The sequence below is a fragment of the Nymphaea colorata genome, chromosome 8, assembly GCF_008831285.2.
Source record: "Nymphaea colorata isolate Beijing-Zhang1983 chromosome 8, ASM883128v2, whole genome shotgun sequence".
Taxonomy (NCBI): domain Eukaryota; kingdom Viridiplantae; phylum Streptophyta; class Magnoliopsida; order Nymphaeales; family Nymphaeaceae; genus Nymphaea; species Nymphaea colorata.
The window spans coordinates 17,108,583-17,134,586 of NC_045145.1; the positions used below are offsets into that span (position 1 = coordinate 17,108,583).

The 26,004-nt window shown below is 39.6% G+C and overlaps 3 protein-coding genes across 3 annotated transcripts; 2 read left to right on the forward strand and 1 right to left on the reverse strand.

Annotated features, from left to right (window-relative positions):
• The first annotated feature begins 392 nt into the window (after positions 1 to 392).
• Positions 393 to 6,266, forward strand: LOC116259557 (subtilisin-like protease SBT5.3). Its single transcript, XM_031637414.2, has 11 exons — positions 393 to 479; positions 926 to 1,035; positions 1,324 to 1,421; positions 1,519 to 1,683; positions 2,185 to 2,296; positions 2,535 to 3,084; positions 3,742 to 3,836; positions 4,053 to 4,304; positions 4,779 to 4,893; positions 4,991 to 5,204; positions 5,576 to 6,266. Exons 1-11 carry the CDS (start codon positions 393 to 395, stop codon positions 6,115 to 6,117), a joined length of 2,340 nt encoding a protein of 779 aa, XP_031493274.1. The 3' UTR covers positions 6,118 to 6,266.
• Positions 6,267 to 15,606: 9,340 nt separating this feature from the next.
• LOC116259560 (cytochrome P450 724B1-like) lies at positions 15,607 to 20,077 on the forward strand. The gene is made up of 9 exons (XM_031637415.2): positions 15,607 to 15,834; positions 16,217 to 16,541; positions 16,774 to 16,926; positions 17,145 to 17,387; positions 17,512 to 17,598; positions 17,707 to 17,785; positions 17,915 to 18,021; positions 18,593 to 18,711; positions 19,657 to 20,077. The coding sequence occupies exons 1-9, from the start codon at positions 15,626 to 15,628 to the stop codon at positions 19,754 to 19,756; spliced, it is 1,422 nt and encodes a 473-aa protein (XP_031493275.1). The 5' UTR covers positions 15,607 to 15,625; the 3' UTR covers positions 19,757 to 20,077.
• A 2,905-nt stretch (positions 20,078 to 22,982) lies between these two features.
• Positions 22,983 to 23,723, reverse strand: LOC116259193 (uncharacterized). Its single transcript, XM_031636879.2, has one exon. The coding sequence runs from the start codon at positions 23,705 to 23,707 to the stop codon at positions 23,288 to 23,290; it is 420 nt and encodes a 139-aa protein (XP_031492739.1). The 5' UTR covers positions 23,708 to 23,723; the 3' UTR covers positions 22,983 to 23,287.
• Between the last annotated feature and the right edge of the window lie 2,281 nt (positions 23,724 to 26,004).

The window sequence follows — 26,004 nt, forward strand, 5'->3', positions numbered from 1 at the left end:
ACCGACGTACATTGTATCATATGCCGTTGTTCGGTAAGATCAAAGTTTGCAACCAAAGAAAACGTTAACCTAGCTATATTTCCTTGCAGGAGACCACCATATCTCCCTTTGATGAGGCCATATAATTAAGTTCCTTTTCTGCACCGTCTAAATACAGCAGACATCTGCAGTGGAAGCCGTAAGGAGTTCATTTTATTAACTCAAATCTTTTGAAAGGAGAAATCAGGATTGCCTACATTTACTACTAACCGCTATAGACATATTTCTATTCCAAGCTATAAAGCATTTCCTATCTCGTGCCCTCCTGAGTTGGTGGAGAAAAGACCTTCGGATATATAAAACAGGAGACTGCTGTGCGTTCAGAAAAGGCAGAGTAGAAGGAAATGAAGCCGATGGAGATGAATTACATAATGCCGCTCGCCCTTGTTCTCTGGCTTCTCTTTCTGGCTGCTACAACCACCACTTTGGCAGGGAAGGAAGTAAGCTCTCTCTCTCTCTCTCTCTCTCTCTCTCACACACACACACACACACACACACACAGAGAGAGAGAGAGACATACACACATAATAATTTGCAAGAATTCACAGTTCCGCCTTCTTTTTTTTTTAAGTTTTCGAAAGAATGGTCTCTTATTAATCACTGGGTCTGTTCCTGGTCAATTTGAATCGGCCGATTGAGCCCATTTCCGATGACATTTATCCTCCGAACCTTTCACGTATTATGAATTTATCTCTCAATATTAATTGTTCTTGTATTTGGAGCCTTGGACTCAATGCAAACTCTGATGCACAGGAATCGTCATCCCAATTCGCATTCCGGATCAGATTTGTTTGTAATGTTAAAAACTAGATTTGATATGACATGATTTTTTCAATGTTCAAATGTGAGTCTGAATTTGACTGTCATTTAATGTGGGGATTGACAGTCGTACGTAGTGTACCTGGGGGCACATTCTCACCCAACAACCGCAGCCGCAGATATTCAACAGATTGTCACCAATTCCCATCATCAACTTCTTGGATCCATCTTAGGAGGGTAAGAACATACTTCTTGTACTTTGACAGTTTTCATATCTTTTCCCATTGAGCGCCTTCTTCTAATATTTAATAAGGAGAAAATACATATGTTAATTATTATATCGTTCTTGTTGGTGCCCGGTCCTTATAAATAATCTTGAAGTCTTCTAGAAGCATGGTGTTTACATTTATCTCAAGGCTATGGATGCTCTTAGAAGATGAAATTAGATCCGAGCCAGATCACCCGGCTTTTAACTTGTGACATTCGTTCTCACTCTATTATGTTCTCCTCACTTCTTTAATTTAGAGTAGAGAAAGCGAGAGATTCAATAATTTATTCTTACACGAACCATATCAACGGATTTGCTGTAACTCTAGACGAAGAGGAAGCCACACAATTATCGAGTAAGAACTTGTTTCTTGTCTCTTCTCCATCTTTCTCTGCTACAGCAAACACGTTATAACCTCTCTCTCTCTCTCTCTGTTCTTCCGGACTTTGTAGAGCACCCTGATGTTGTGTCTGTGTTCCCCAACAAGCGTCGCTATCTCCACACAACCCATTCATGGGAGTTTTTGGGTCTGGAGCATGAAAACAAGGTTCTCCCAAATTCATTGTGGGAGAAAGGGAACTACGGTGAAGATGTGATTGTTGGACACCTCGACACAGGTGAGTTTAATTACTCCTATACTTTAATTTTGATCGGTGTGATTCAAGCATGTAACTAGCTTTTTTGTTTGCAAATCTTGCTCACTTCTTTGTTCTTAGGAAGAGTTAGTCCCAGTTTGCATTATGTTATAGATGTATTATATTTGATATGGCTGGCTGATTTTAGTTGGGAAAGTGAACGGACCAGCTCACTAACTGAATATGATCAGAACTATAAACTACTCAATAAATTTATGTTAGCCCACAATCGTTGCTTCTCTTTTGTCAATATATGTTCTTTGTAAACGACGGTTGAAAGGATCATGTTTATGGATACGTTTCAAGTTTATGAAACTATTCAGACATGAATTTCTCATTAAAACGCAGAAGGGATTTTTGCATCAATTAGTTTCTCCTCAATAGATATAGCATTTCAAAAAGTTGGATCTGCTACCATGATTATAAATGAGAAACTAATGAAAAATTCCAGCAGTTTTTGACATCTGATGTTGGTGGTAGCAGGAGTTTGGCCCGAATCAAAGAGCTTTAGTGATGAAGGATTAGGGCCTGCGCCTACCAGGTGGAAAGGAGCCTGCCAGAATGGATCTGATGCCCATGGTTTTACGTGTAACAGGTTTGTTGCTTACTTCCTTTTCTTTTCCTTCCAATGTCTTTGATAAGCATTATGTATCCAACTCATATACTCGAAAGAAAAGATCTATATAACATCTGCTTCTGATTATTAGTTTGATTAGATGTATATTTCTCATCCAATCCAACTACTTGAATCCAAGTGTGGATTAACTTGATGCCACTATTATCTACGGTATTTTGATCCGTGACTGAACATTTTTCAACTGGCTGGGCTCCAGAAAGCTGATCGGCGCACGCTACTTTGAGAAGGGCTTCATCAATGGCGGACTGGGTATGGACCCAAACGAGTACAATTCTCCTCGAGACTCGAGTGGTCACGGCACTCACACCGCAGCTACAGCTGCTGGCAGCTTCGTCCCCAACGCGAGCATCTTCGGTTCGTCTAACGGAACGGCTAAGGGTGGCTCGCCCAGGGCTCGACTGGCGATCTACAAGGTCTGCTGGTGCTCAGCGGACGGCGAACTGTATTGCTTTGACGCTGATGTATTGGCTGCTTTTGATGCTGCGATCAGTGACGGAGTCGACGTCATCACCATTTCGCTCGGCGCTGCCGCTGTGCCGCCCAGTGGCTATTTCAGCGAAGCCATTGCGATCGGCTCGTTCCATGCCATCAGCAGAGGGATCACAGTGGTCGCCTCTGCTGGCAACGATGGCCCGACGCTCGGCTCAGTGGTTAATGTGGCTCCATGGTTGTTCAGCGTTGCTGCTAGCACGTTGGATAGGGATTTCGTTTCCCTTCTTTCTCTGGGCAACAACAGGACTTTTCAGGTTGGTATTGCCACACACACACACGCATGTTTCTTGTAGCCCTTCTTTTTTAATCCCATGTCAATTGGGTCATAATTCCGAGGAAACGAAGCAGGGGCGGCGGCAAGTGTGGGATTGTGTGGGCAGTTGCCCACACATACCCACAAAAATGGGTCATTTCTATGTTGATATCTCATAGCCATTTTCTTCCTTTATAGGCTTCTGCCCCTTATAAATCTAAAAATTCAGTACTACTGGCCCTCAGCCAGAAATTTCTGGTTCCGCCCCTGAAACGAGGTCGAGGAAATCCAACCATCGTGAAAATGTTCTAGAAATAAGTTTGTAGAATCCACAGCACATTAGTTGGTATCCCAACTTCTAGTGGGATGTCTTCCAAATTTCAAATAATATCAAGGTTCTTGCAGCACTTAGCAGTATAAACATGACTGCCATTTCGTGAACCATAGAGACACTTGGCTAACCAGTATCAGCGCCACAACCAAGTGCATACAGCAAAGTTGAATCCATGATATATTAGCTTAATCCTAATAGTAGTGATACAGAGTACCTTTTCTTCTTTCTTTTCCTTGTCTTTGCGAAGAAGAATTAGTGCCGATTTTATGATTATTCATACACCCGCATATATGTTACATGTTACTTTTGTGGTTCACATCTTAGGGTCGAGGCCTTTCTTCAGGCTCTGTAGCAAATAAGTTATATCCATTGGCAACAGGATCAGATGTCAAGGCTGCTGAAGCAGACAGTAAGGCGGCGTAAGTTTATCCTCCAACACTTAACAAACTTTTCCTTTTCCTTTTATTGTGGAAGAACCAAGAATGACACGACAAGTGATCTCACTAACAACGCGAAGAGTAAGATGAACCTATTTTGGATTAAAGGCTTTGATGGATAGTACTAAGGGCTAATTTATTGATTCATCCATTTAACATCATGATATAATTTCGGTCTTTTTTCTCCATTTTGTGCAGAGATTATTGTCAACATGGTAGTCTTGATCCCAAAAAAGTCAAAGGAAAGATCATAGCTTGCCTCAGCGGCTTAGGTGATGAAGGAGTCAGGCAGGGTGAGGTGGTGAAGGAAGCCGGAGGCATTGGGATGATTGTGTGTAATGACGAGAGCGCGGGCAATCAACTCGGTATTCCTGAACCTCACGTCCTCCCAGCTACTCATCTTACTGCCAATCACTCGAAGGATGTCCTCGCCTACATCAATTCTACAAAGTAAGTCTGTGGCATGATTTTACTTTGAATAATGTATGGGGTAGTTGATAGCATTTGAAATGATAGTAAAGTACTGGCATCATGGATGGAGTGTTAAAACGTCATGACAAGTTCCATAAATGATTCATGGAAACTTTTATTGATGGATATAGCTGCAAAATTTTACTCAGAGACCACGAAACAAAGTTAAGGCTGACGTTTATGTACATCGAGCTGGTTGGCACAGATCAGCAACAGTAACCTCTTGTTAAATTTCCCAAGTGTTGCTTTATTAACAACTGAGCTGGTTCAGGTTAAGATACCTCATTTTCAGGTCATGAATTTGAACTTTCCACATAGATAAACGCTTCTGACCTAGTGGGGAGTTGAATGACTGTCTTTTGTTTCACCATCTCTGCTCAACTCTCTACAGGAAGAATGAATCGCTTTTAACCATTTTTGAGAAGGCTTTACTGATCATCGGGACACATGCAGGTCTCCTGTCGCATTTGTAGGACATCCAATTACAAAGCTGCATACAACACCTTCTCCAGTAATAGCTTATTCCTCATCGAGAGGGCCCAACCCTGTCAACCCAGAGATCCTCAAGGTTTGCATCAACGTTATGTCATGAAATTAGTGTTGAGTGCATCTAAAATCTATATTGTGTTCAGTACTAACTAGAGCGTGTTTGTTCCTTAATGAAGCCTGACATTACAGCGCCTGGAGTGCAAATCCTTGCATCCTATATTCCGGTGAAACCGCCAACAGATTATGAATTTGACAAGCGCCATGTTAATTTCAATCTACTATCAGGTACATCCATGGCATGTCCACATGTTTCTGGCATTGTTGGCCTCCTCAAGAATGCTCACCCTGACTGGAGCCCTGCTGCAATTAGGTCAGCAATCATGACCACAGGTATGATCACACCTTTCTGATTCATATATAATGTGAATTGTTTAAACAGCCGTAACTTGTGCTAAAAAGAAGCATAAGCTGAATGATGTGCTGCCAATTTACTGCTGTGAAAAATCAATACATTATTGTGTATTTTTCAGCATATTCATCTACCAACATTCTGATTCAAGCTTTATATTTAGTAAATATTATTTACCTACTTACGTTACCTGCTTTGTAGAAGAAGTCACTTTGTGGTCGTGCTTTTTAGGTTATCTTTTAATTACAGTTTTCATAGACAAACATGACAAGTCTTCATTGTTGCATACGTCTTACCTTAAGATGACATAACTGATGTGTTCGATTTTTTCATTTTACTTTCGATTATGAAGCAACTCAGCTGAACAACCTAAAGAAGCCGATCATCAATGGAGTTAAATTAGTGGCGACACCATTTGACTATGGATCTGGACATCTTTGTCCAAGCCGGGCTTTGGATCCTGGCCTGGTTTATGACATTAGTGTTGCCGATTACTTCAGCTTCCTGTGTGCTATTGGTTATAACAACACCAACATCGCAACTGTTACCGGAAAATCCTACTCATGTCCTCCACGTATTCCGAAGGTTACAGACTTGAATTATCCTTCAATCACCATCTCTAACGTGGAGGGAACAAGGACAATATCTAGAACCTTGAAGAACGTCGGAAAGGCCGGAACATACACAGCCCACATCCAGTCGCCACCGGAAATTAAGGTTTCAGTGACACCACGAAGCTTGAAGTTTGAGAGGGTTGGTGAAGAGAAGAAATTCACAGTGACTGTTAAAGCTAGAAAACGGTCTGATAAGGGATTTGTATTTGGGGCGTTGGTGTGGTCGGACGGTGTCCACCATGTTCGGAGCCCGATTTCGGTTGGAATCGGTCCAAGCTGATCGGAATTTATGGACATAAAAGCTTGTTCCAGGCAATAGACTCCTCCACCATCTCCATTGTTAGTCTTTTCTTTTGGATCGTTGAGATTCACAGTACAGTGTTCATGCCCTCAACACAATTGAGTCGCTACATGTAAACTTTAAAGATGCAATTAATGAATTATATATATATATACTTCGCTCAATTAAGGGGTGTGGTGCGCAGTACGTACAAGATGTATCCAATAGTAAAGACAATGAAGGCCTGTTAATTCTTTGCATTTTGAATTTGAAGAACATGCACATTAGCACAAAACAAGTTTTCCGGGGAGTTGTGAAGTGTTGGATTGAATTTATTAATCGTGTAAATGTATTTTTCTCTCTTTGAACGATGATCCTGCCATTCGTCTATCCCAGGCGGTCCTGCTATGCGTCAGCTCATTAATTCAATTGATTTTGTGTAAATTAAATTGCAAGTTCATGAACTTTGTCAACTTCTTAAAGTAAATCACTAGATCGTAGGTTTATCCGGTGCAAATTTTCAAGGTGAAGAAGAAGAAATAGTTTGTGAAGAACGACCAATGTGCAAGGCCAACCTATGTGCAAGGCAACTGGATTAGATGAAGTATTAAGTTCTCATCTACAAAGTGAAAAACTGATGGTTTAACTCAAAAAATGTGCCCGCAATTGTGGAAAACTGTGATGAATTTTTCAAGGACCATGCAGTAGTTTCTAAAAGTGTTGGGTAGAGGTGGTGGTTGCCTTCTTCGTGGGTAATCAAGTCTTAGAAGACCAGAGTTAGCAGTCCGTTTTTTTTTTTTTTTTTGGTGACATCTTGTCTTCTGTTCTCTAGTACGCCAAGCCCTTTTCCCTCTGAAATGTCTTATTTGTTTCCTTTTATGATACACGCCCACAGGTGAAATACTAACCATATTAGTCGCAGCATTAATTTCTCTAGTAACTGTTTGAAGTCTCACGAAATAATCGGGTTTGCTAGCGGCGAAGTTTGACATGGTAGTGTAGTAGAAGTTTTCCCTGTATGTAAAGAGTTGAAGAAATTCTGGTACCTTTGTCTCAATGTAATGGTGGTAGATCTGGCCCTTTCACAATAAGGCTGTGCACAGGGGTAGTAAACTTTTTATTAATGGTGCTAAACAACAAGTTTGTATGGCCTGTACTTTCTATAAGCAAAGCTGGTTTGATTAGATGTTGAGAACTTTTAAATCTTTGTTTAAATCTAAGTCACATGGGTACAGGTACAGAGGTATATGTACGGAGACAACAACTTAAGATAATGTGGGTACACAAGGGTATGATAATATATGTGTGTGTGTGTGCAAAATAATACCCAAAAAACGCAACATTTAAATAAACAAGTGATTTTAAATAAAACATTGCATGTTAATGAACAATAACTTTAAAAACATAATGGAAACTGAGTTAGAAAAAATTAAACCATGTAAAATTAAATAGTTTGGATCGGTTTTGATCTAAAAAGTGCTCAAGTGTGTACCCACTGTAGGTAGAGAATTTATGAATACGGTGACACGATTACTTGGACCTTTTTGAAGTACCCATGTGACTTAGGTTCAAATTTTCAACCAAATCTGGATATTTGATTCGAGAGAGGGTTGGGTTATTCAAGTGATCTGATCTCCGCTATTTGTAAAGGTGAGTGGTGTGGGACTGCCATTATACAGGAAGGTAGCCGATGACGCTGTTTGAGAAACTGATTTCTGGTGTGTTCACTTCTTAGATGCCACTTTCAGTCAAATCCGATAATGTGCGATGTAATTAAGCGGTTGTTGTTAGATTGTTTAGAAGGCAGAGGTGGTAGCTATGTAGAAAGCATCGCTTTGTTAAGTTAGGATTCCAGGGATGAAGTTAAATAAACATTGGATGAATTAACATCTTTCTTCAGGCCTCCGCATTAATCATGGCGAGTTCCACACTATTCCTAGATAGGGAAGTATCAGAATTCCTCTACCCAAAAATGCTATTCTAATTGGGATGGTATTGCCCTTGCTAACCAACGGCCCCCTCTCTTTCAATGAAGAAGGAACAACTTGCCACACTGTTATCGCTTGCAGCGATCTTGAGATTTGTTTCACTGAAAATTCAATAAGGTTAGAAGCATAGTCACAAATATCGTTTTCGGGTTTTAAACCGCAACGTCTAGTATGAGTACAGAACAGTAAAGCAAAAGCCAGCTAAATCTTGAAAATAAAATGCAAAAATGTGGAACAAAAAGAACTGGTAACTAAAAACAGCAAAAACCTGAAAAATGTGAAAAACATAAAAAACAGAAAAATGAGAAAAACACGAAAAAGGGAAAAAACGTAGATAAAACGTGTTTTTGACGTTGTTTTCAGAAAACACGTCTTTTAACATCTTAATTAAAACACACATTTTTTTTTAATAATACGCATTTTCTATGACTATAGTTAAAAGTCCTCAGCGTTCAATAATGTCTGAAATGAAGAGATGGTTGTTGCCATGCAGATTCAGAAGAGGCTGATTAATCGCCAGTTGGAAGAAGTGTGTTGATAGCTTTAACGCTATCTCATAAAACTCTACAGACACACATGCAATACATTATATCATATGCAATACATTATATCATATTTTAATCGCTCAATTCTATCGCATTCTTTTTAAGTGTTGGCCACCTGTCTAATTTTGAAACTCAGTGCAATTGTTTTTTCACTTCCATTTGCATACCTTTGTGCTTATTTTATTAACGTTCTTAAATTAAACTTATCTTACATAACAAAATAAAGAATTGGGCTAACATAATATTTTTACGATAACAAAGTATCCTTAAATATTTTATATGATTTAAAAACTCATATCAAGGGATGAAGTTTCTATTATTGAAGCCATAACCCTCAGAGGGCAAGTGAGGTAGCGGGGGCATGGTAGGCAATCAGTTTGTCAACATTTTGTGTTGCAAAAAAAGAGCACTGATATGCAAGTTGAACACAACTAAAGCTAGGTATTAAAAGTAGGGTGAGTATCCTAAATGATAGGTGGAAGGATAGAGCTTTGGCTCTTAATTGGATAGTACTGGTCCCAAGGAAACCATAATCGCATGCAGTTGTAGATATGTCTTGATTTTATGATTAATTTTTTGATACTCACAAACATTAAATTTTTATTTCCCTATTCAAAAGATTGTATCCTTTTCTACAATTTTTCTATGAAAATTCCAGAAAAGCGAGATTATTATTCCTTTTTAGGAATTTCCTAGAATGCATGGGGGACCTATAAATTCGTGAGCAGTGTGGTTCCCTCTATTACGCATCTTCACCTCTCCCTCTCTCCCCCCCTATGGCATTGAGAGTTGCGTTGATTGTATTGAGAAATGTTGAGCTTGAGATTTGGGGTGCCATTATGAAGGTTAAATGCACTGGTTCTTGTCCCTCCCTCTTCCTTCATCTCCTCTCTCTCTTTAAGTTTTGTATTTTTTAAATAGTTTAACTCCAGGAGTAAGGAGGAAGGAGGAGCACTCGATTGAGTGAAACATGTCTTCACAGTTTCAAACCTCCACTCTTGGACTCATTCTTCCATGATTTGGAGGTCCTTCCTCTTAAATGCAAATCTCTCCTCTTAACTGCACTTCGCCTTGGCCAGCATTTGCGCTCTGCAGCAGATTAGTTCTTTGTTTTATGGTTTCTTTGCTTACTTTTTTTTCGGTCTTTTTATTTGTATTTTTTCATGACTACTCATCACTCAATTTTTGTCAATGAATTCTCATTTCATAGGCTCTCTTGCTCTCTTTGGTCTATATATATTGGTTGATGGAGCCCAAAAGATGACCAAATTTTCATTTTGCTAGAAATTTAGCAATTGTTTTCTGATTATTTGTTCTGGTTTGAACACAGAACACAAAACCTTGTTTTAACAAATGATAGTACTGTTTTTGGTTAATTGTGGTTCCTGGATCTGGATTTGTTTATGTCGTGCATGTTTTTGGGCTAAAAACCTGTTTATGCACAACGTCTCGCAGTTTGTGAGGATGTCCTTGATGTTAATTGTTTCGTTGAAAAACATTTTCTTTCACTAATTGATAATAAAAGAACACTACTTCTGTTTATCTTCATGTTGTTATCATTATTTGTTTTCTACATAGAACCCCCACAGAAACAAACATTTGTATTCTGAGCTTGTGTTACATATAGTACTGAAGTTGGTCATCCGGATTGAAGCTTGCTGTTCGTGCAATCGACGCTAGGAGCTTGAAAGGCAGATATATAAGACTACAGTTGAGAAGAAGAACATGAACCCTTCATGGCAGGAAGAGTTCAGTTTCAAGGTTAACGTTTTGAATGAGGAGCTATGCATATCCAAGCTGGATGAGGATAAATACTTCAATGTCCCACACACATACATATATACATGTGTGTATGTGTGTGTGTGAAGTATTGCTTCTCTCAATACCTTTATGTTCAATTGCATATGGATTAGTAATTGAAATTGGGCAATGCAACTGGACATATTGGTATTGAGAGAGCTATATATATATATAGAGCACGGATATGCATAGCTCATTCAAATCATCAACCTTGAAACTGCACTCTCCCCCCCATGAAGGGTTCGTGTTTCACAACCTTGGTCCTGTATCTGTGCCTTACGAGTTGGACTTTGTTATATGGATCACTAGGCAACTCCCTAGGTTCGATTACAGGAAGAGCAAGCTTCAATCCAGATGACAAATTTCAGTACTGTATTTAATACAAGCTCAAAATAAAAAGTTGGTTTCTTTGTGGACTTTATTTAGGAAACATAAAATGATTACACAATGAAGATCAACAAAATTAGTACACTCATTAGGCAGTAAATGAATCATGAAAGTTTTGTTGATGTCATGTAAGTAGTTGTCCACTTAATTCATAGATGAGTTTCGGACTTGTTCATTTCCTTGAGAGTTTGTTCACTTCAACTCTGTTTGGATCCAATGAGGCGGAATCTATTTATTTTCACTTTTCTTCAAAAGCTTCTTCAGAAAAGAAATGTACTCAACAAAGTCAAGCCCACTAAGTGGGCTTGACTTTGTTGAGTACATTTCTTTTCTGAAGAAGCTTTTGAAGTAAAGTGAAAATATAGAGATTCCGCCTAATTGAGGAGGACGCCAAAAGCAGCTGAACAGAGTTGAAGTGAAGTGAACAAACTCTCGAGGAAATGACTCGAACGAGTCCGAAACTCATTTACGAATTAAGTGAATGCCTTCTTACATGAGATCAAAACTTTCTTTAACTCACTACTACTTGACTTTCAACGTTTTCTTCCTTGAATGAACTATTTTCAGGACCGATGATAAAAGCATCGGACAAGATACCGCACCTTCTGAAGTATGGAGTAGAATACCAATCATTGAAACACACACTGCCGCTATAGTGGACGAAAACAATAGGTGGAAATCAGGATCAGAGATCAACTTTTCTCTCCCAAAACCTCACCAAATCTACTCAGTAAAACAAAAAATTTGTTTGTTTCTAAACACATTGTAAAGCTAGAAACCAATTGAAAACCCACAAAAGTTTGTCTGAACATGATGGAAATTAAAATGCCCAAACCTGCCGGTAAACATCTTCAAAGAATCTGACATTCAGACTTGCAATCCATGAATTCTCACCTTGTTTTTCTGTTCTCGGGACACTATCACACCGGATTCTCTATAGAAAAGTTCTAAAACAAGAATGACCAGGAAATTGAAAGAAAAACAGGGAATATAGTATCGCTCATGATGCATAGAATGTAAATGTTGGGGGTTTAAAGTTTACGATATTCTGGAATGAAGTTATGCAGCTTTTGATTAGTTTTCCATCAGGGAAAGAGCACTAAATGCTCTCTACTATCAGGACGAGAGAGTTGTGAAGGAATAGTGCGTTACTCAATGCAAACATCATCTCAAGGGACAAAGGGTTGAGTGGAGACTTCCGCCTTCAACCACTCAGTGGATCTCCCTCACTCACCAAAAAGAAACTGGGCAAAATAAACAAATCCAAGAATCAAAATTAATTGACCAAAAACACTAAAATGACAACTTTTTCTTAAACAAATTATCGTGTTCTATGTTCAAACCAGAATAATTGCTTATAAACTTCGAACGAAATGAAAATTTTGTCATCTCTTGATCTCCATCCGCCCCAAATCTCTCAAAACTGTGGCAGAATAACGTGCTCAGCCACGTTTGAGACACAGAATCCGCTTGTTTCCAAAATTCACTGCATCAGAGATTAGCAATCAGATCAAAAGAATGGGAGAAAAGCGTTCACGCAGAGAAGAACCCAAAAAATGTGCAGACTCAGGATCCCAAGATCGTTTAGAACTACAAGAGCAAACAAAGATAGATTTCCGTAACTGTTGGAAAAAAATACCAACCCATCAATTAGCTCAAATCCGACAAAAGGAAGACGGCACATGATGTAACAGTAGTTCTTTGTTCATTGGCATTGTCATTTGGGGAATAACATGCTTTTACTTAAATATTTCTTCCATTAAAATAAATCATCACATTCATTTTAATTGGAATATGAATTGCCGTCCAGTACTGTTGGCTATTGAAATTAAGGTTATATATCTCCGGGAACACATGTTCCCTGTGTAAAGCGGTTCCCCATATATATATATATATATATATATATATATATATATATATATTCCTGGGATGTAATGTTTCAGCTAGCTTACTTGTGTAACGCGATGAATGACATCCGCATGCATGTCATTCAAGCATGTATTGGCTGCTGTATGATGAGCGCAACCACGACGTCGACGATGATAATGGTTGTTGTCTTGATGGGGCTTTTAATTATATTTTACAACATTTAAAACTGTCTCAAATAGTGTATTTGGCGGCTAAAATCATGGTCATTAAATTGATGTTACGAAATGCATCATTTGCCATGGTTTTAAACATCACAAAATATTAAAAAACTCATCCTAGAATGAACATTGGTTGGCTGATTTCAAATATATATGTATATAACTGACATTGTAGCTTATTGTTGGGCTACTGAGACGAGTTCATGAACTTGTAGCCATAAATTGCTGGCATCAAGAAAATCTTAATTTATATTTATTGGAACTAGTGGACGTTGTCCTGCCCACACGGGTGGCCTATAGTGACTTCGGGAAAGAATGAATAGGCTGCTAATTTTAAGAAAAGTTGGTCAAAGGGAAGAACAGGCTAAGGAGTTTCTACCTATATCAATGTATGCCCATCCATCAAACGGAGCGAAAAAGAAAGACGAATTTCTAGACTTTAAATATTGTTCTTGTCTTTCAAGAAACTTCTTGGACGTTCTTCCTTGTCCGACTCTCAATTTGTATCGTTTTTTATTACAAAATTTTTCGAAGTTCGTGAGTGCCGTTGATTCCCATGGGAGAGTCAAGTAGCACGTGCGGCCAGACGCGCGTGTACCCACGATCACAAGTGGAGCTAGCTTCTGATTGTGGTTTGAACAGATCCATCGTCTGGTTGCATTGCAGTTGCACCCTTCTGCCTGGACTCTTCCAAAATGACGCGCCACCTGCAAACTTTTTCTATTCAAAAGAGAAAAGAAAAGTTATTAACATTTTTTATCTTGTTGATATTTTCCTTTTTCAATATTTTAAAAGGAAGACGGACCGTTTGATCAGTATTTAATTTTAAATCTTTACAAGTCTGAACTGTTCTCAGACTGCTAACTGATACTTATTTCTGGCGAAGTAAACTTCATCACTAAGTAATCTGTTCTCTATGAAGCAAGAATGCCCTGAACGCGCTCGATAGATCATCTGTTTGCCGCAAATCAATCTTCTTTGCGTTCCTGAACAAGCATAACTGAACTGCCTCATGCTGCAGGGCGCAGTAAGTATGTGCAGTAAATGTTGCTGAGTTACTGAATTTTGCCTGATAGCGTTTCATCGCATTGGATCCATAATCTTGTGATTTTCGACTTCAGGAGCGAATCATGCTATGGTGACTTTTCTGTTCAGATTGGAGAAAGGGTCCCGATCAACGGAAAAAGCAGACACAGAACTTGACATGTCTGCGTCATTCGTTTGGAATCTAGTCAAAAGTTTCAATACGCGCGCTTAAAAGCCTTTGGGCTCATCAGTTTGCTCCTTGAATATGGACCAAATTTCAGAGCGCTCAATTCGTTTCGCCCTTTGGAAACAAGAATTGGGCTCATTAGTTTCCACCTGTTTAAGATCTCGTCGTCTTTAGTTTGCTTAGTTGACTAGCGATCGGTCTGAGCCTGATGACTCTTAATAACCATTATCCTGTCTGTGTAAACTGGACAAGCCTCAGAAGGGTACACCTCCATTTGCGAACCGGATATTGGTAGTGAAACCAGTGACTATATGAAAAAATAATTAGGTAAAGGGAGCAACCAAGAAGATCAATGACAAAAAGGAACCAACGGGCAATTGGTTGTTTATTTTAAAGAAAAGGGACAACGTTGTTCCGATTATTTATTGTGGGGGTGAAGGTGATTCTGCGTTGCCCACACGATTGGCTCACGTGAACCAGATCTTTGGGAAGAACATCAAAATGGAAGAACTGGTGCTGCAGTCTCATGACGTCAGTAACTTTCCGGCCCAATTGATGGAGCAAAGGGAGAGAGAAGCACACGCTTCTCTCCCTAAATGAGCGTGGACTTCTCTTAGCAGTCCATGCACCAAGAAAAAGCTAATCATTAATTGTTGTTTGAACCGCTCAGCCTCAGGTTCTCTAAACTCTTGTTTAGTGAGAGAAAGGGTACAGATGAGGCCGCTTCTCTGCTTAAGATCGCTTACGATCAGGACATCTAGCGCCAGCCTAAGCTATGTGGACAACTCATGCACAATCCCCTTCAGTTGACTCATACAAGCAGTATGTATGTGGAGAGACAGAGAGAAGAAAGTGAGAGAAGGGGAGAGAGACTGGTGTATCTGGTACAATTTATGCCAAGATACAGCAGTCACCTTTTCTAAAAATTGGCATCTTTATTTTTGTTTAATATGACTTTGCACATATGCCCTTTCAATTTGATTTAACAAACAAAATGCACCAGATTAACTATATATATCCTCTAACCCGAAAAATCAATAGAACGTCACAGGAAAAGCTGGATCCAGGACAGAAAACAAGTTTTTCCTGTAATACTTATTCAAACTTTCCTGTTGAGTCTTATTCCTTAATGTACACAGTACATCATAAATGGCAAATTTAGGTTGTCGATGAGTTTGAAATTTAGGTATTTTACGTTTAAGTTAGCTTTTTTTTTTTTAATGCAATGCTTTCCTAGAATTTGGCGATGCCATGGTGCTAGCCCAAGCGATGGCACGCCACTAGGGTTTTCATAGGGTCGGCTTTTGATCTTAGACTTTAGGCTCATAGGTAGATCACCTAGGCTTCTGATAAAGCCTATTTACCCACCGTATGAACTGCAAAAGCCTGTTCGTCTCCCACCAACGTCCACCTTCATTTATACGAACACAGAGTGCATTTGAGCCATTGAGAAGATCTGAAGGCAAGTTTCTTCCTAGTTGAAGGAACATGGCTGAACTCATCCTTTCATTTTTCCTGTCTGTGTTGTTTATAGTTGTTCTGAGCCTTTGTTTGCGTCATTTCTTCCCATTGACCACAACAAAGCGGCCTGCACCTCCTGGGAGCTTCGGCTGGCCTTTACTTGGTGAAACTTTCAGTCTTCTGCGACCTCATGCATCAAACGAACTTGGGCAGTTCTTGTCTGGCCACTGCTCTAGGTGACAGTTCTTCATTATAGTTTTACTTGTTCAAATTCCGTCAGATTCTTGATCTTCCCTTGTTTCTTAAGTTGAAATTAGCTAATCTTGCCAGTGTCACTGCAATAGCCTAAGCAGCAGAAATCTCAGTGTGGCGCATGAATTTTGTCTTCCTTTTCCTCGGTCTGGTTAAGTAGGAAAACATGCTAGAGAAAAAAAGGGTCCCAATTTCTGAGAGAACAAAAAAAAAAAAAAAGAAGGCTCTTATGTACTGTTTTCAAAGTTACGTTCTAAAATGGACAGAAGCAACTAGGAAAATTTTCACCTGGACTGTGATTGTCAGAGTCTTTGAATGTGGTTTGCATGAGAAAACCTCTAAAGAATGGACCACCTTTATCTGCAGGTATGGGAAAGTGTTCAAGTCTCATCTGTTTGGCTCGCCAACTGTAGTCTCCTGTGATCATGAGTTGAATACCTTCATCCTTCAAAATGAAGAGAAGCTCTTTGAGTGCAGCTATCCCAACTCTATCCATGGTGTACTGGGGGAGTCCTCCATGCTGGTTGTGGTTGGAGAGAAGCACAAGAGGCTGAGAAGCCTTGCTCTCGCACTCGTATTTGCAGCAAAATCAAAGCCTGAGTTTCTCATCGACATTGAGAGAACTGCGATCTTGGTCATGGAGTCTTGGAAAGACAAGGATGAAGTTGTCTTTTCTGCTGAGGCGAAGAAGGTATTAATAGTGACCCTATCCTCAACAATTGACAAACTAATGGTACTCACAATTTTTTATTAAGAAAACGACAAGGTTTCAGAGCTTAAGCCTGCTGCTCTTTGAACTCTTAATCTACTCAAGGAAAACGATTCTTAAGAGGGGCTAACTTCACAAGTAGGGTAGACTATAGAGTGCTGCCAAGTGCTCCAGTTTAACACAGTTCTTTGTTTTCTCCTTTTGACTCCTACAGTTCACATTTGATGTGATAGTCAAACAGATTCTCAGTTTGACGCCGGATGACCCCAGAACAACAAGAATATTGGAAAGTTTCCTTACTTTCATGAAGGGGTTGGTCTCCTTTCCTCTCTATATTCCTGGAACACCATATGCTAGGGCAGTGCAGGTACTTTTTTTTCCCATCTACTTCTACAGATAGTGACATTCCTGATTTTGCTTCATCTTCATCCGCACCACCATCAACAGATTCAACACAATCATCAGAATCATCACCGTGATCACATGCAATCACAAGTGGAATATATATGAAGTTCGATGGAAAGTTGCGCACCTGCATGCTTTCCAATTAAATATTTTTCCAATGTTGTTTTATCACAACTGCAGGCCAGATGTGAGATACACACCATCGTGAAAGCTGTTCTTGAAGAAAGGAGCAATGCTGGAGAACCGTCTAGAAACATGGGGGACTTTCTTGATGTACTTATTTCAAACACCACCTTATCTGTGGATGAGAAAGTGAGCCTTGTGGTAGACCTTTTGTTAGGTGGCCACGAGACCACCTCCTTGTTGATCTCTATGATGGTCTACTTTCTTGGTCACTCACCATCTGTCCTCAAGCAACTAAGGGTACTCAAAAAAGTTTCTTTTTCTAAAAAAAATTCTTCAGGTTTGCTTTCCCAAGGCTCCATAAGACTATTTAAAAGCAATTGTCCTTTTAATTTTCTTCTTTGTACTTTTGCTTCTTGAATAGGAAGAACATATAAAAATTCGTAGAAGAAAACAGAAGCGAGAGTTTTTAAATTGGGAGGATTATAATGCTATGGAATGCACGCAACAGGTAAATTTTTATATGCTTTCGTTTTTCGGTTTTTTCCATTTTTGGTGCTTTTTTGGAACATGAGCGTTGTGTACCATTCTGAAAGCTTTCAGCTTCTTGAACCTTCAGGTGATCAATGAGGCTCTGAGATGTGGGAATGTGGTGAAGTTTCTGCACAGGAGGGCCATTAAGGACGTCAAATTCAAAGGTCTGTTCGATCGTAGTTTGGCGTGAAAAGAGAGTTGACCACAATTTTGTTTGTTGCTTTTTCCACCTCGCAAGAAAGAGAAATCTAGTTTTTGTGTTTAACATATTGGGTGTTGAAATTTTTTGGCAGATTACTTTATTCCTGCCGGATGGAAGGTGCTCCCCGTTTTCAGTGCTGTACATCTTGATCCATCTCTTCATCTAAACGCACATCAATTTCATCCATGGAGATGGAAGGTTGTCCAGCTACCAATTCTATCAACCCTTATTAATGTGCTTGGATTCATCTCTTCCATATTAAATCACAGTTAAGAAGAAATAAACTAAAAAGCAATAGATCAGTATCAAAATTGTTGGTAGCTAGTCCGGAAACGCCTTTCTGCTTGTTTTCTGGCTAGGTGCCAAATGTTTAATATGACCATATGAAAGAATTTGGCATTGACTTTATGTATCATATCAGTATCTTTAATGACACCAACTTGATGTAATTTAAATTAATCGATGCAGAAAATATCAAAGGTCCACAATATCTCTAAATCCAAAACCATGTGAATGATTCAAACATAGCCTAAAAACTATAGCAAGTCAACTCTGATATATAAAATTAGAAACTGGATCCGTACTTGGCACGATCCAAAGCTCGTTTTTCTAATTTTTCTTAAATCTAGTTATATTAGAAAAAAAAGTGTATATCACCATATAGGCTATGATGGAAAGGGTACATGTGCAACACATGCACATGCACACATATTACATGCATATGGTATGCTTTAATTTTTAATTTATTTGCTGTGGATGTGTAACACAGGGCCATACATCAAGTAAGAAGTTTACACCCTTCGGAGGAGGACCTAGGTTTTGTCCGGGCTCTGATCTGGCAAAAGTGGAGACTGCCTTCTTCCTCCACCATTTTCTACTAAATTTCAGGTATACTTCATCAAGTTTTTTGTGCTTCCTTGGGCCCCTTAGATTATCTTCGTTTCAACAGAATAAGCATTTCATACCACGCCTCGAATTTTTTCTTTTGTTATGAGCCCATAGATTTTGTCAGTTCTTTGCAAGCTCTGGACCGATAATACTGAATGATCCTGCCAAAGGTTAGATCGTCGGAGGAACCTGCTTGATTTTGTTTAGCAAAACAAATTAATTAGGTGTGCAGTCACGTGATTGCGATCCGTAAGAAGAATAAATTTTCAAAAAAGATCATATATAGTTTATTCTTACCAAAGAAAACAAATAAAAAGTTTACTGAGAAAAGGCTTCCTGGCTAGGTGGGAGAATTCAGTAAAACAGCTCACAAAGACACACACATATACTCATATTATTTCATGTTAAAAAGCTTGAATTGAATATTGGTTGCGATGGTATGTAGTTTTCAAGTCGGAATAGTTCGGCAACTAGTTTTTACCTTTTCGATAAAGTCTGATCCATGCACACCATAAAATATGATTCTATAGATGTGAAACTTGAGTACAGATCTCTCTCGTGTGTGCATCGATTATACATATATATATCGATAGAAGGAGAGAAAGGGAGGGAGAGAAAGAGATAAAGAAACCTTTAGCATGCAGATTAATATATACCGGTGGGCATACCGATGCATTAGAAAAAGGGCATGTGTCCTTCACACAACTGCATGAGTTTATGCACCGCATGGCATAATAATCCATTAGGCGCCTTCTTTCCCTGCAAGTTCGCATGTTGGCGTCGCGCAGAGGTTGCAGGCTTTAGCTAGGGATCGACACGAAGATCTCGATCAACAACACAGGCTTTAGCTAGGGATCGACACGAAGATCTCGATGAACAACACAGTTGCTTTTTGTTGCTTCTTTTTCTAATTTGCGCTCCATCCATATATAAACGTGGTTGCAGCTGGACGGCACATGATGCAGAGGAGCCGACGGCCTACCCCTACGTAGAGTTCCGGCGAGGCCTCACCATTCATCTGCAGAGACTTCCAGCTTCCTCCTAGCCTTCTCTCTCACTGTAAGAGAGCAAGAGAGAAAGGGAGGCAGTGTGTGTGTGTGTGTGTGGACGGGTGCGTGCAGCAAAGAGAGAGTGTGTGTGAGGGGAAAATGATACTTCATGTGTACGTTGGGGAAGGAGGAGGAGGAGATGGAAGAAGATGCTGCAGTACTGCCTGCCTGCGTGCCTGCCGGCCTGCCTGCGAGCAGCGGCAGCAAAGGCAGCAGGGTGCACGTGTAGTTGGTACGTGGGAATGGACATTCTACACGTGCCGTCCTCAGCCGTTTCTGTCAGGCGAAGGGGGGCACGTGGGGGCCTAGGTCTCTTTCTAGAAATATCAATAATTGGTGGGCTTCTTTGAAAAATCCTTCCCGTCTCCGGCGCCTTAGATTTTTCGAAGATCTTGGGATGTACAAAATCGTACTCGGTCCATTTGTGGTTTGGTTTGGAGACACGCTTGGGCTCGATCGATCGGCGCGGTAGCTCCTGGGCTCGGTCGTTTCGGTCCGACCTGACCCTCCCTTCTTCCCACGACGCAAAAGAGAAATACAAAAGGACGCTTAATTTACAAGACATAATAATGTCGTACTCAGCTTAACTTTGAATACTTTAATATATATATATATATGTGTCTCAAAACTAGATATATCTGCACCCGAATAAAACATATATTTTAAATGTAAGATTCTTTTTTATTCTTGGAAGTGACGGCGATATGTTTCATGAATATGAAAATAAGATTTCATAAACCATAAAATAAAATTCGAGTTAAATTTCCGCTTTTTCATGTGAAATGAATCGCTTTTCACAGCCCGAAGCAAAACTAATCACATCGATCCAATCACAAAAGCAACTGCTTGCTTTTGGCCCATCGATTTTCTCCAAGGCTTATGTAGTTTTCTGTTCCTCCAATTCAATTTTCTCGTGAAGTTCCAGGGCGTTTGATGCACGTTACAACTTGGGTAGAACGAACACAAAAATGAGTTTTTCTTTACCGGCAAATTAATGGAACGGCAATTGGAGGTTGTGTTTCATATAGCGTCATATTGTGTTCCTCACGTCAACTGCCTTTGCAAGGTATTGCATGGTGCCATACGTCCCTTGTGAGGTTGTTTCCATTAATAACAGTGTGTTGGTGTTTTATAAATGTACTTCAAATTTGAGGGAGATTCAGGAAACACTCATACATTGTTTCCAATGTCAAATGGCCGTTCAAGTTTTTTTGTAAATATATTTTAAATTTGAAATAGATTCATAAAACATTAGTACTAAACTAAACGGCCCCTTTACTTTGTTTCATCAAATTTCTCTGGACATAGTTCTTAAAAGTGTATTCGCTGGTTCCAAACCAACAAGTGCTCCATCTACTTGACTAGCGAGTTACACTCAAGGTCTTCAGGCTGAAGAAAATTCAGGAGTCTAGTACCCACAATGCAGCACTTAGGATATGCTTTTAGGACTAGGACCTGCCTAGGGCAGGCTTGGTCCCAACACAGGGATAACACGAGAACTGCTTGGCAGAGTATTAGAGGCACTTTGATGTGCATTGTAGAAGATGGTCAGATGTACTCGGTTGAGCAGAGTGAGGGAACAGAATGATTTAACATATATAGTGAGATGCCCTCGCAGAATCACTATCACTTTCATTTTAAAAGAAAAAACGTACAACTAATTAGGGAAAGGACTTATCTTGAGGGCAGGCGCAGTAAAGCTGAACATTTGTCAACTGGGACGATGCAACATCTTATAAAATCAAAGGAGATTCCATATTAGAATGTTGCAACTTTGAATTTGTAAAAGGATCTTGAGGAAGGGCATGATTCTCCACTTCTCTTGATAACCATGATCCAAATAAGCGCCCTGGAAGAGTTTATGGGATTACAGACGAAGAGTAAGCCTTCATAGGCATCTCTAGTCTCAGTCCAATTTCCCGAACCTTGGACAGTTCCAATATGTGATCCATGGCTGTTTAATTAGCCGATGCCAAAACTATGAGGGGACCTGACGTTACCATCAAAATCAGTAATTTTTTTATCATTTCAGTGTCATCTAAACGGGACTTCTTAGATTTACAGAAAAGTTCACTCTGTAAGATATGCATCACATTTCCTTATGAAGTTCAGAACAGCAAAGGCAAAACTAAATCCAATGAGCAGATTGCATGAAATAGGTAAAGAGATCAACAGTGACCATGGTCCTTCTAGCCGGTTACCTGTCAGTCCAGGACATGCAGTGTGAATCTAGTATGATATCTCTCTTCTGCACGTGCAGAAAGGTCCTTCAAGGACAGCTTGCTCTGCTATCAGACTCGAGATCCTTTTCCAGAACCCCTTCTATCAACAACATCCATTTAAGGAAACACCATTCCTGAACATTCTTTCCGCAGAAAGTTATGTTTGGTTTGTAGAGTTGAAAAGAAGTGGCTTACGGTTCAAGAGATGTCCACACACTTGTGGCAGCCCAGCAGGAACTTATCAGATAGTAACCCAAACTGTGTAGAGTTGGTTATTTAGACAACAATCCTGTTCTGTAACTAATGTCATCTCGAAAGGAGAACCAAAGTTCTCCTTGCCCTTTAGTTTTTCTGCACATTTGAAATCTCACATCTCCAATGTTCGGACGAAGATCAGGAATGGATAACTTAATGGCGTTCCTCAGTCTTCGTCTCGAATCACAAGGTAAAGGACTGGCATTACATGATAGGAACTACCCAAGAGGAAAATGCTGAGAAATCTTTTTCCTTTCTGAAAGAAAGGGAACAGGCCTGTTCAGCTCATAACCGTTGGGGGAAAGAAAGGGTTTGTTGGATTCCTAGGGAAAGGCGAAACTGATTCCTGGTTGAATCCATCACTGGCATGTAAGCCCAGGTGTTCCGCTTCAAGAATTTCATATCACATGAAAGGGCATCTGTCTCGTGCATTTCAGACAGGAAGTGGTGTTGAAGCCCAAACTGGAACTGGAGCACGATACCCAAAAAATGGTAATTGGCACTCAGTAATTTAGGAAATTGGGTAAACTGACAGCTATTAAACCATCTATTTCAGAGTAATCCACCATACCGTCAAGGGTTTAACCCAAACTTCTTATCGAACTCATGGATATATCTTTCACACCACCCACAAGAGCTCCAAAGGGAGACATTTTTCAACAGTGTACACTAGATGCAGAAGCTAGAACAGAAAGAACAGAAGGATAATACCACATTAGCAACAGAAAGATAAAAGGAAACACTGTTGTAATCTCTGAAAGGCAATTGCATGTTAAATGGCTTCCCGGCCATTACCTTTTCGCAAGGAAACGTCCCTATTGAAGATTTTAAATGCGTAATTCATGTCTAAAAAGGAAAAAACAGAGGAGAAGAAGGACTCGAGTCCTTCAATTTCCACAGATGCTACAGTGAACCAACAAAGTTACACTCATCAATCAACTAAAACAAGGACACCCATTTAGAAAAACACAGCGAATAAGAAAAAGAAAATGAGATGGAAGAAAGGGAAAAGCACACAAAAAATCCAAAAAGAAAAGAGAGAATCCACAGCTAAGGATAGTAAACAGGGGCTCCAGGGAAACGAAAGTAGCCTTGAGGAGGCACTATTGGGGAATATATCTGCATCTTGCTGCTGCACCCATGGTTGATGCACTGCTTGATCTTCTGGAAACCATGAGCAAAAATCCCAAACCCAAACACGAACCCTATGATAATGGCCAGAATGACCAAGCAGATGCATAGCCTGCAGATCTTCCCTGGGTAGCAGCACATGGTGGCTCTGTTTCTTTCTTCTTCACCTTCAGATGGGTAGCAGGATTTTGGGGTGTGAAGCACAATGAGGATGTTCTTCTGACACAAACGGGAGAGGCTGGATCTCGGACTTGTGTTGGGGAATGCGGGGATTTTTTTTTTCCCCTCCTTTTTCTCCAACAGGGAAACTCCGGATGCAGACTGCAAACCAATGTCCATAGAAATTCTTGCATATGGCCAATTGGAATGCAAACAAAAAGGAATATAAAATAAAAAAAAATATTGCATATGCTCATGAGAACAAATACGTAACGTTCGGTAATTTAGTAAAGAGGCTACTTAGGGCATTAAATCTCCAACTGCCTCATCTTTCAAATGTTCAAGAGAAAGAGTGCCTTCTCAAAAAAGTGGTTCAGATGATTTCATCACTTACTTTTTCTATGATCTGGCTGACATAGAAGAAAACAAATCATATGTGTAAATCACATTTATGAAAATTGAAAAAATCAACTTTTAGTTTTTAATTTGATCATATCATAAAATCTTTTCTATACATCTTCTTCGTTTCTACTTTTATGGTTTTTGTGTAATCCAACGACATCCATGTGCAATTGATGAAGAACTGCCAGAGTAATGCTCTTTCAGACTTGTGAATGGATCCTTCTAAACAACAGAACTAATGAAATTGGTATATCGCAGATTAAGCCGGCGTATGAGTCTGAGAGCTCAAAAGGGTACAACACTATCGGCATTCCATGTACCTCGATCCTTCCACACTATTCATCTCAATATAATCTTAAAATGGTAGCTCTCTCTTCATCTCAATATGCCGAAGAGATCCGGTTCATCACAAGTAAGAGGGACGTTAAGCAGGAAAGAGTGATCAAAGTGGAGAGCTCTGTCTCTCCTCACTTGACCATCAAAATCAAACACAAGGTAAAGAGCAATTCACAACTTACTTGACCATCAAAATCAAGTGAAGAAAGTAATCAAAGTGGATGGCTCTGTCTTTCCTCACTTGATTTTAGGGTGAAAGCACGTTTTGGTGAGTGTGAACTCAAAGAGCACAGCCCCCTGACTTGCTACTTGACTTTAAGACTGAGTGCATGTTTACATGCAAATTTTTTGAACTTCGGACTGTAGACAAGAGAAAAATCTCATCTGTAAAGTGCTCATTTGTTCATGTGAAAAATTTGAGGTGTTTACAGTGCCCAAGCACCTGCAGCTTTTGAGTTGGGATGTTCCCAAAAGTGCAGTTTGAGACACGGCCCACCCACTCAAAAGTCGCCTTAGTATATTGGCTTAGTTCAATATCTAAAAAATATAATAGATCAGACAACACAGTAAAAAATTCAGGTATATATGATCATCATTTCTTTTCCAAGATCTTAGTTATGAAACTATTCCATATCAATTTTTTTTATATTTAAAGTGCTAGGCTATATATTTCTGCTTTCCCAGGTTTGGTTGGATTTTTAACTCCACAACTGGGTGCGGCCTAGGCCCAAAATATCATCCACAACATCCTTTTCTGTAAGTGGAAGACTGCAGCCGGCCCACTTCTGATCTTTGAAGTGGACATCTCTGATAGAGGTCCACTCACTAAGAGCCAATTACACATAGCAGTTCAAAAGTGAGAATGCTTCCCTCGTTCATGTAAACATTTCTTGGCATTTGACTTGTTTTGAGAGGATTTCCATGGCATGGAGTTTCTCTCTATAAGGTTGTGTTTGATAACGTGGACCTCATATTTTGTGGTTTTGAGGTCCAAGCCCCCTTTTACCATGAGTGGCGGAGCCAAAAAAATTGGCTAGAGGGGTACTCGTTTACCAATACTTATATTTGGTAGGGCACTTATATATAGATAAGGATAAATGTTTAAGGATGCCTATTTAAAAATAAAGAAATTTTAAGAGACTAGTGTGGGCAATTGCCCGCACCAGTTAGCATGTGGCTCCGCTACTGTTTACAATGTAACCAATCCTCTCGGTCTCAGGTCTCAGATCCGTGAGAAATCAAACACAACTTAAAAGTATTTGTATTTTAGTCAAAGCCACCATTCTCATACACGGTTTTGAGCATGTTTGAAAGTTGGAAAAAGCAGCCAACATTGGAGGTGGGAAAATGGGATGCCAATTTAATCATACCCATACAAACATGACAAATTTCTCAAAATGCAGATCTTTTTATGTTAAGAGAAATTTACCCTATCTCAGTTGAAAATTTACCTCTTAGATGCTTCATGACATTACCCAAATGCACTCTACAGTAAACGAAACAAAGATTCCACTTAGAGAGTATTTCGTGGAAGTGTTTATCGTAAGCAAAATGCTTTCGTTATTGGCCTAAATTTTTCGTTTATACTTCCAGGAATTAAATTAGTAAATGATTCATGCAATCGTCAGTGCCAAAGTTGCATCCTTCTCATCCAAAGGAAGGCGGTAATGATATGTCTCTAGTTACAATATAAGTGGAAGCTAACTATAAATCAATTTGTTTGGGTCTTCATGCTTTGG

Excerpts from the sequence above, each read along its gene's own strand:
- LOC116259557 (XM_031637414.2), top strand. The coding sequence starts at position 393 with ATGGAGATGAATTACATAATGCCGCTCGCCCTTGTTCTCTGGCTTCTC. Across the intron at positions 480-925 it reads CCACTTTGGCAGGGAAGGAA|TCGTACGTAGTGTACCTGGG; the intron begins GTAAGCTCTCTC and ends GGGGATTGACAG. Across the intron at positions 4,894-4,990 it reads TCAACCCAGAGATCCTCAAG|CCTGACATTACAGCGCCTGG; the intron begins GTTTGCATCAAC and ends TCCTTAATGAAG.
- LOC116259560 (XM_031637415.2), top strand. The coding sequence starts at position 15,626 with ATGGCTGAACTCATCCTTTCATTTTTCCTGTCTGTGTTGTTTATAGTT. Across the intron at positions 16,927-17,144 it reads CATATGCTAGGGCAGTGCAG|GCCAGATGTGAGATACACAC; the intron begins GTACTTTTTTTT and ends TCACAACTGCAG. Across the intron at positions 18,712-19,656 it reads CATTTTCTACTAAATTTCAG|CTGGACGGCACATGATGCAG; the intron begins GTATACTTCATC and ends ACGTGGTTGCAG.
- LOC116259193 (XM_031636879.2), bottom strand. The coding sequence starts at position 23,707 with ATGGACATTGGTTTGCAGTCTGCATCCGGAGTTTCCCTGTTGGAGAAA.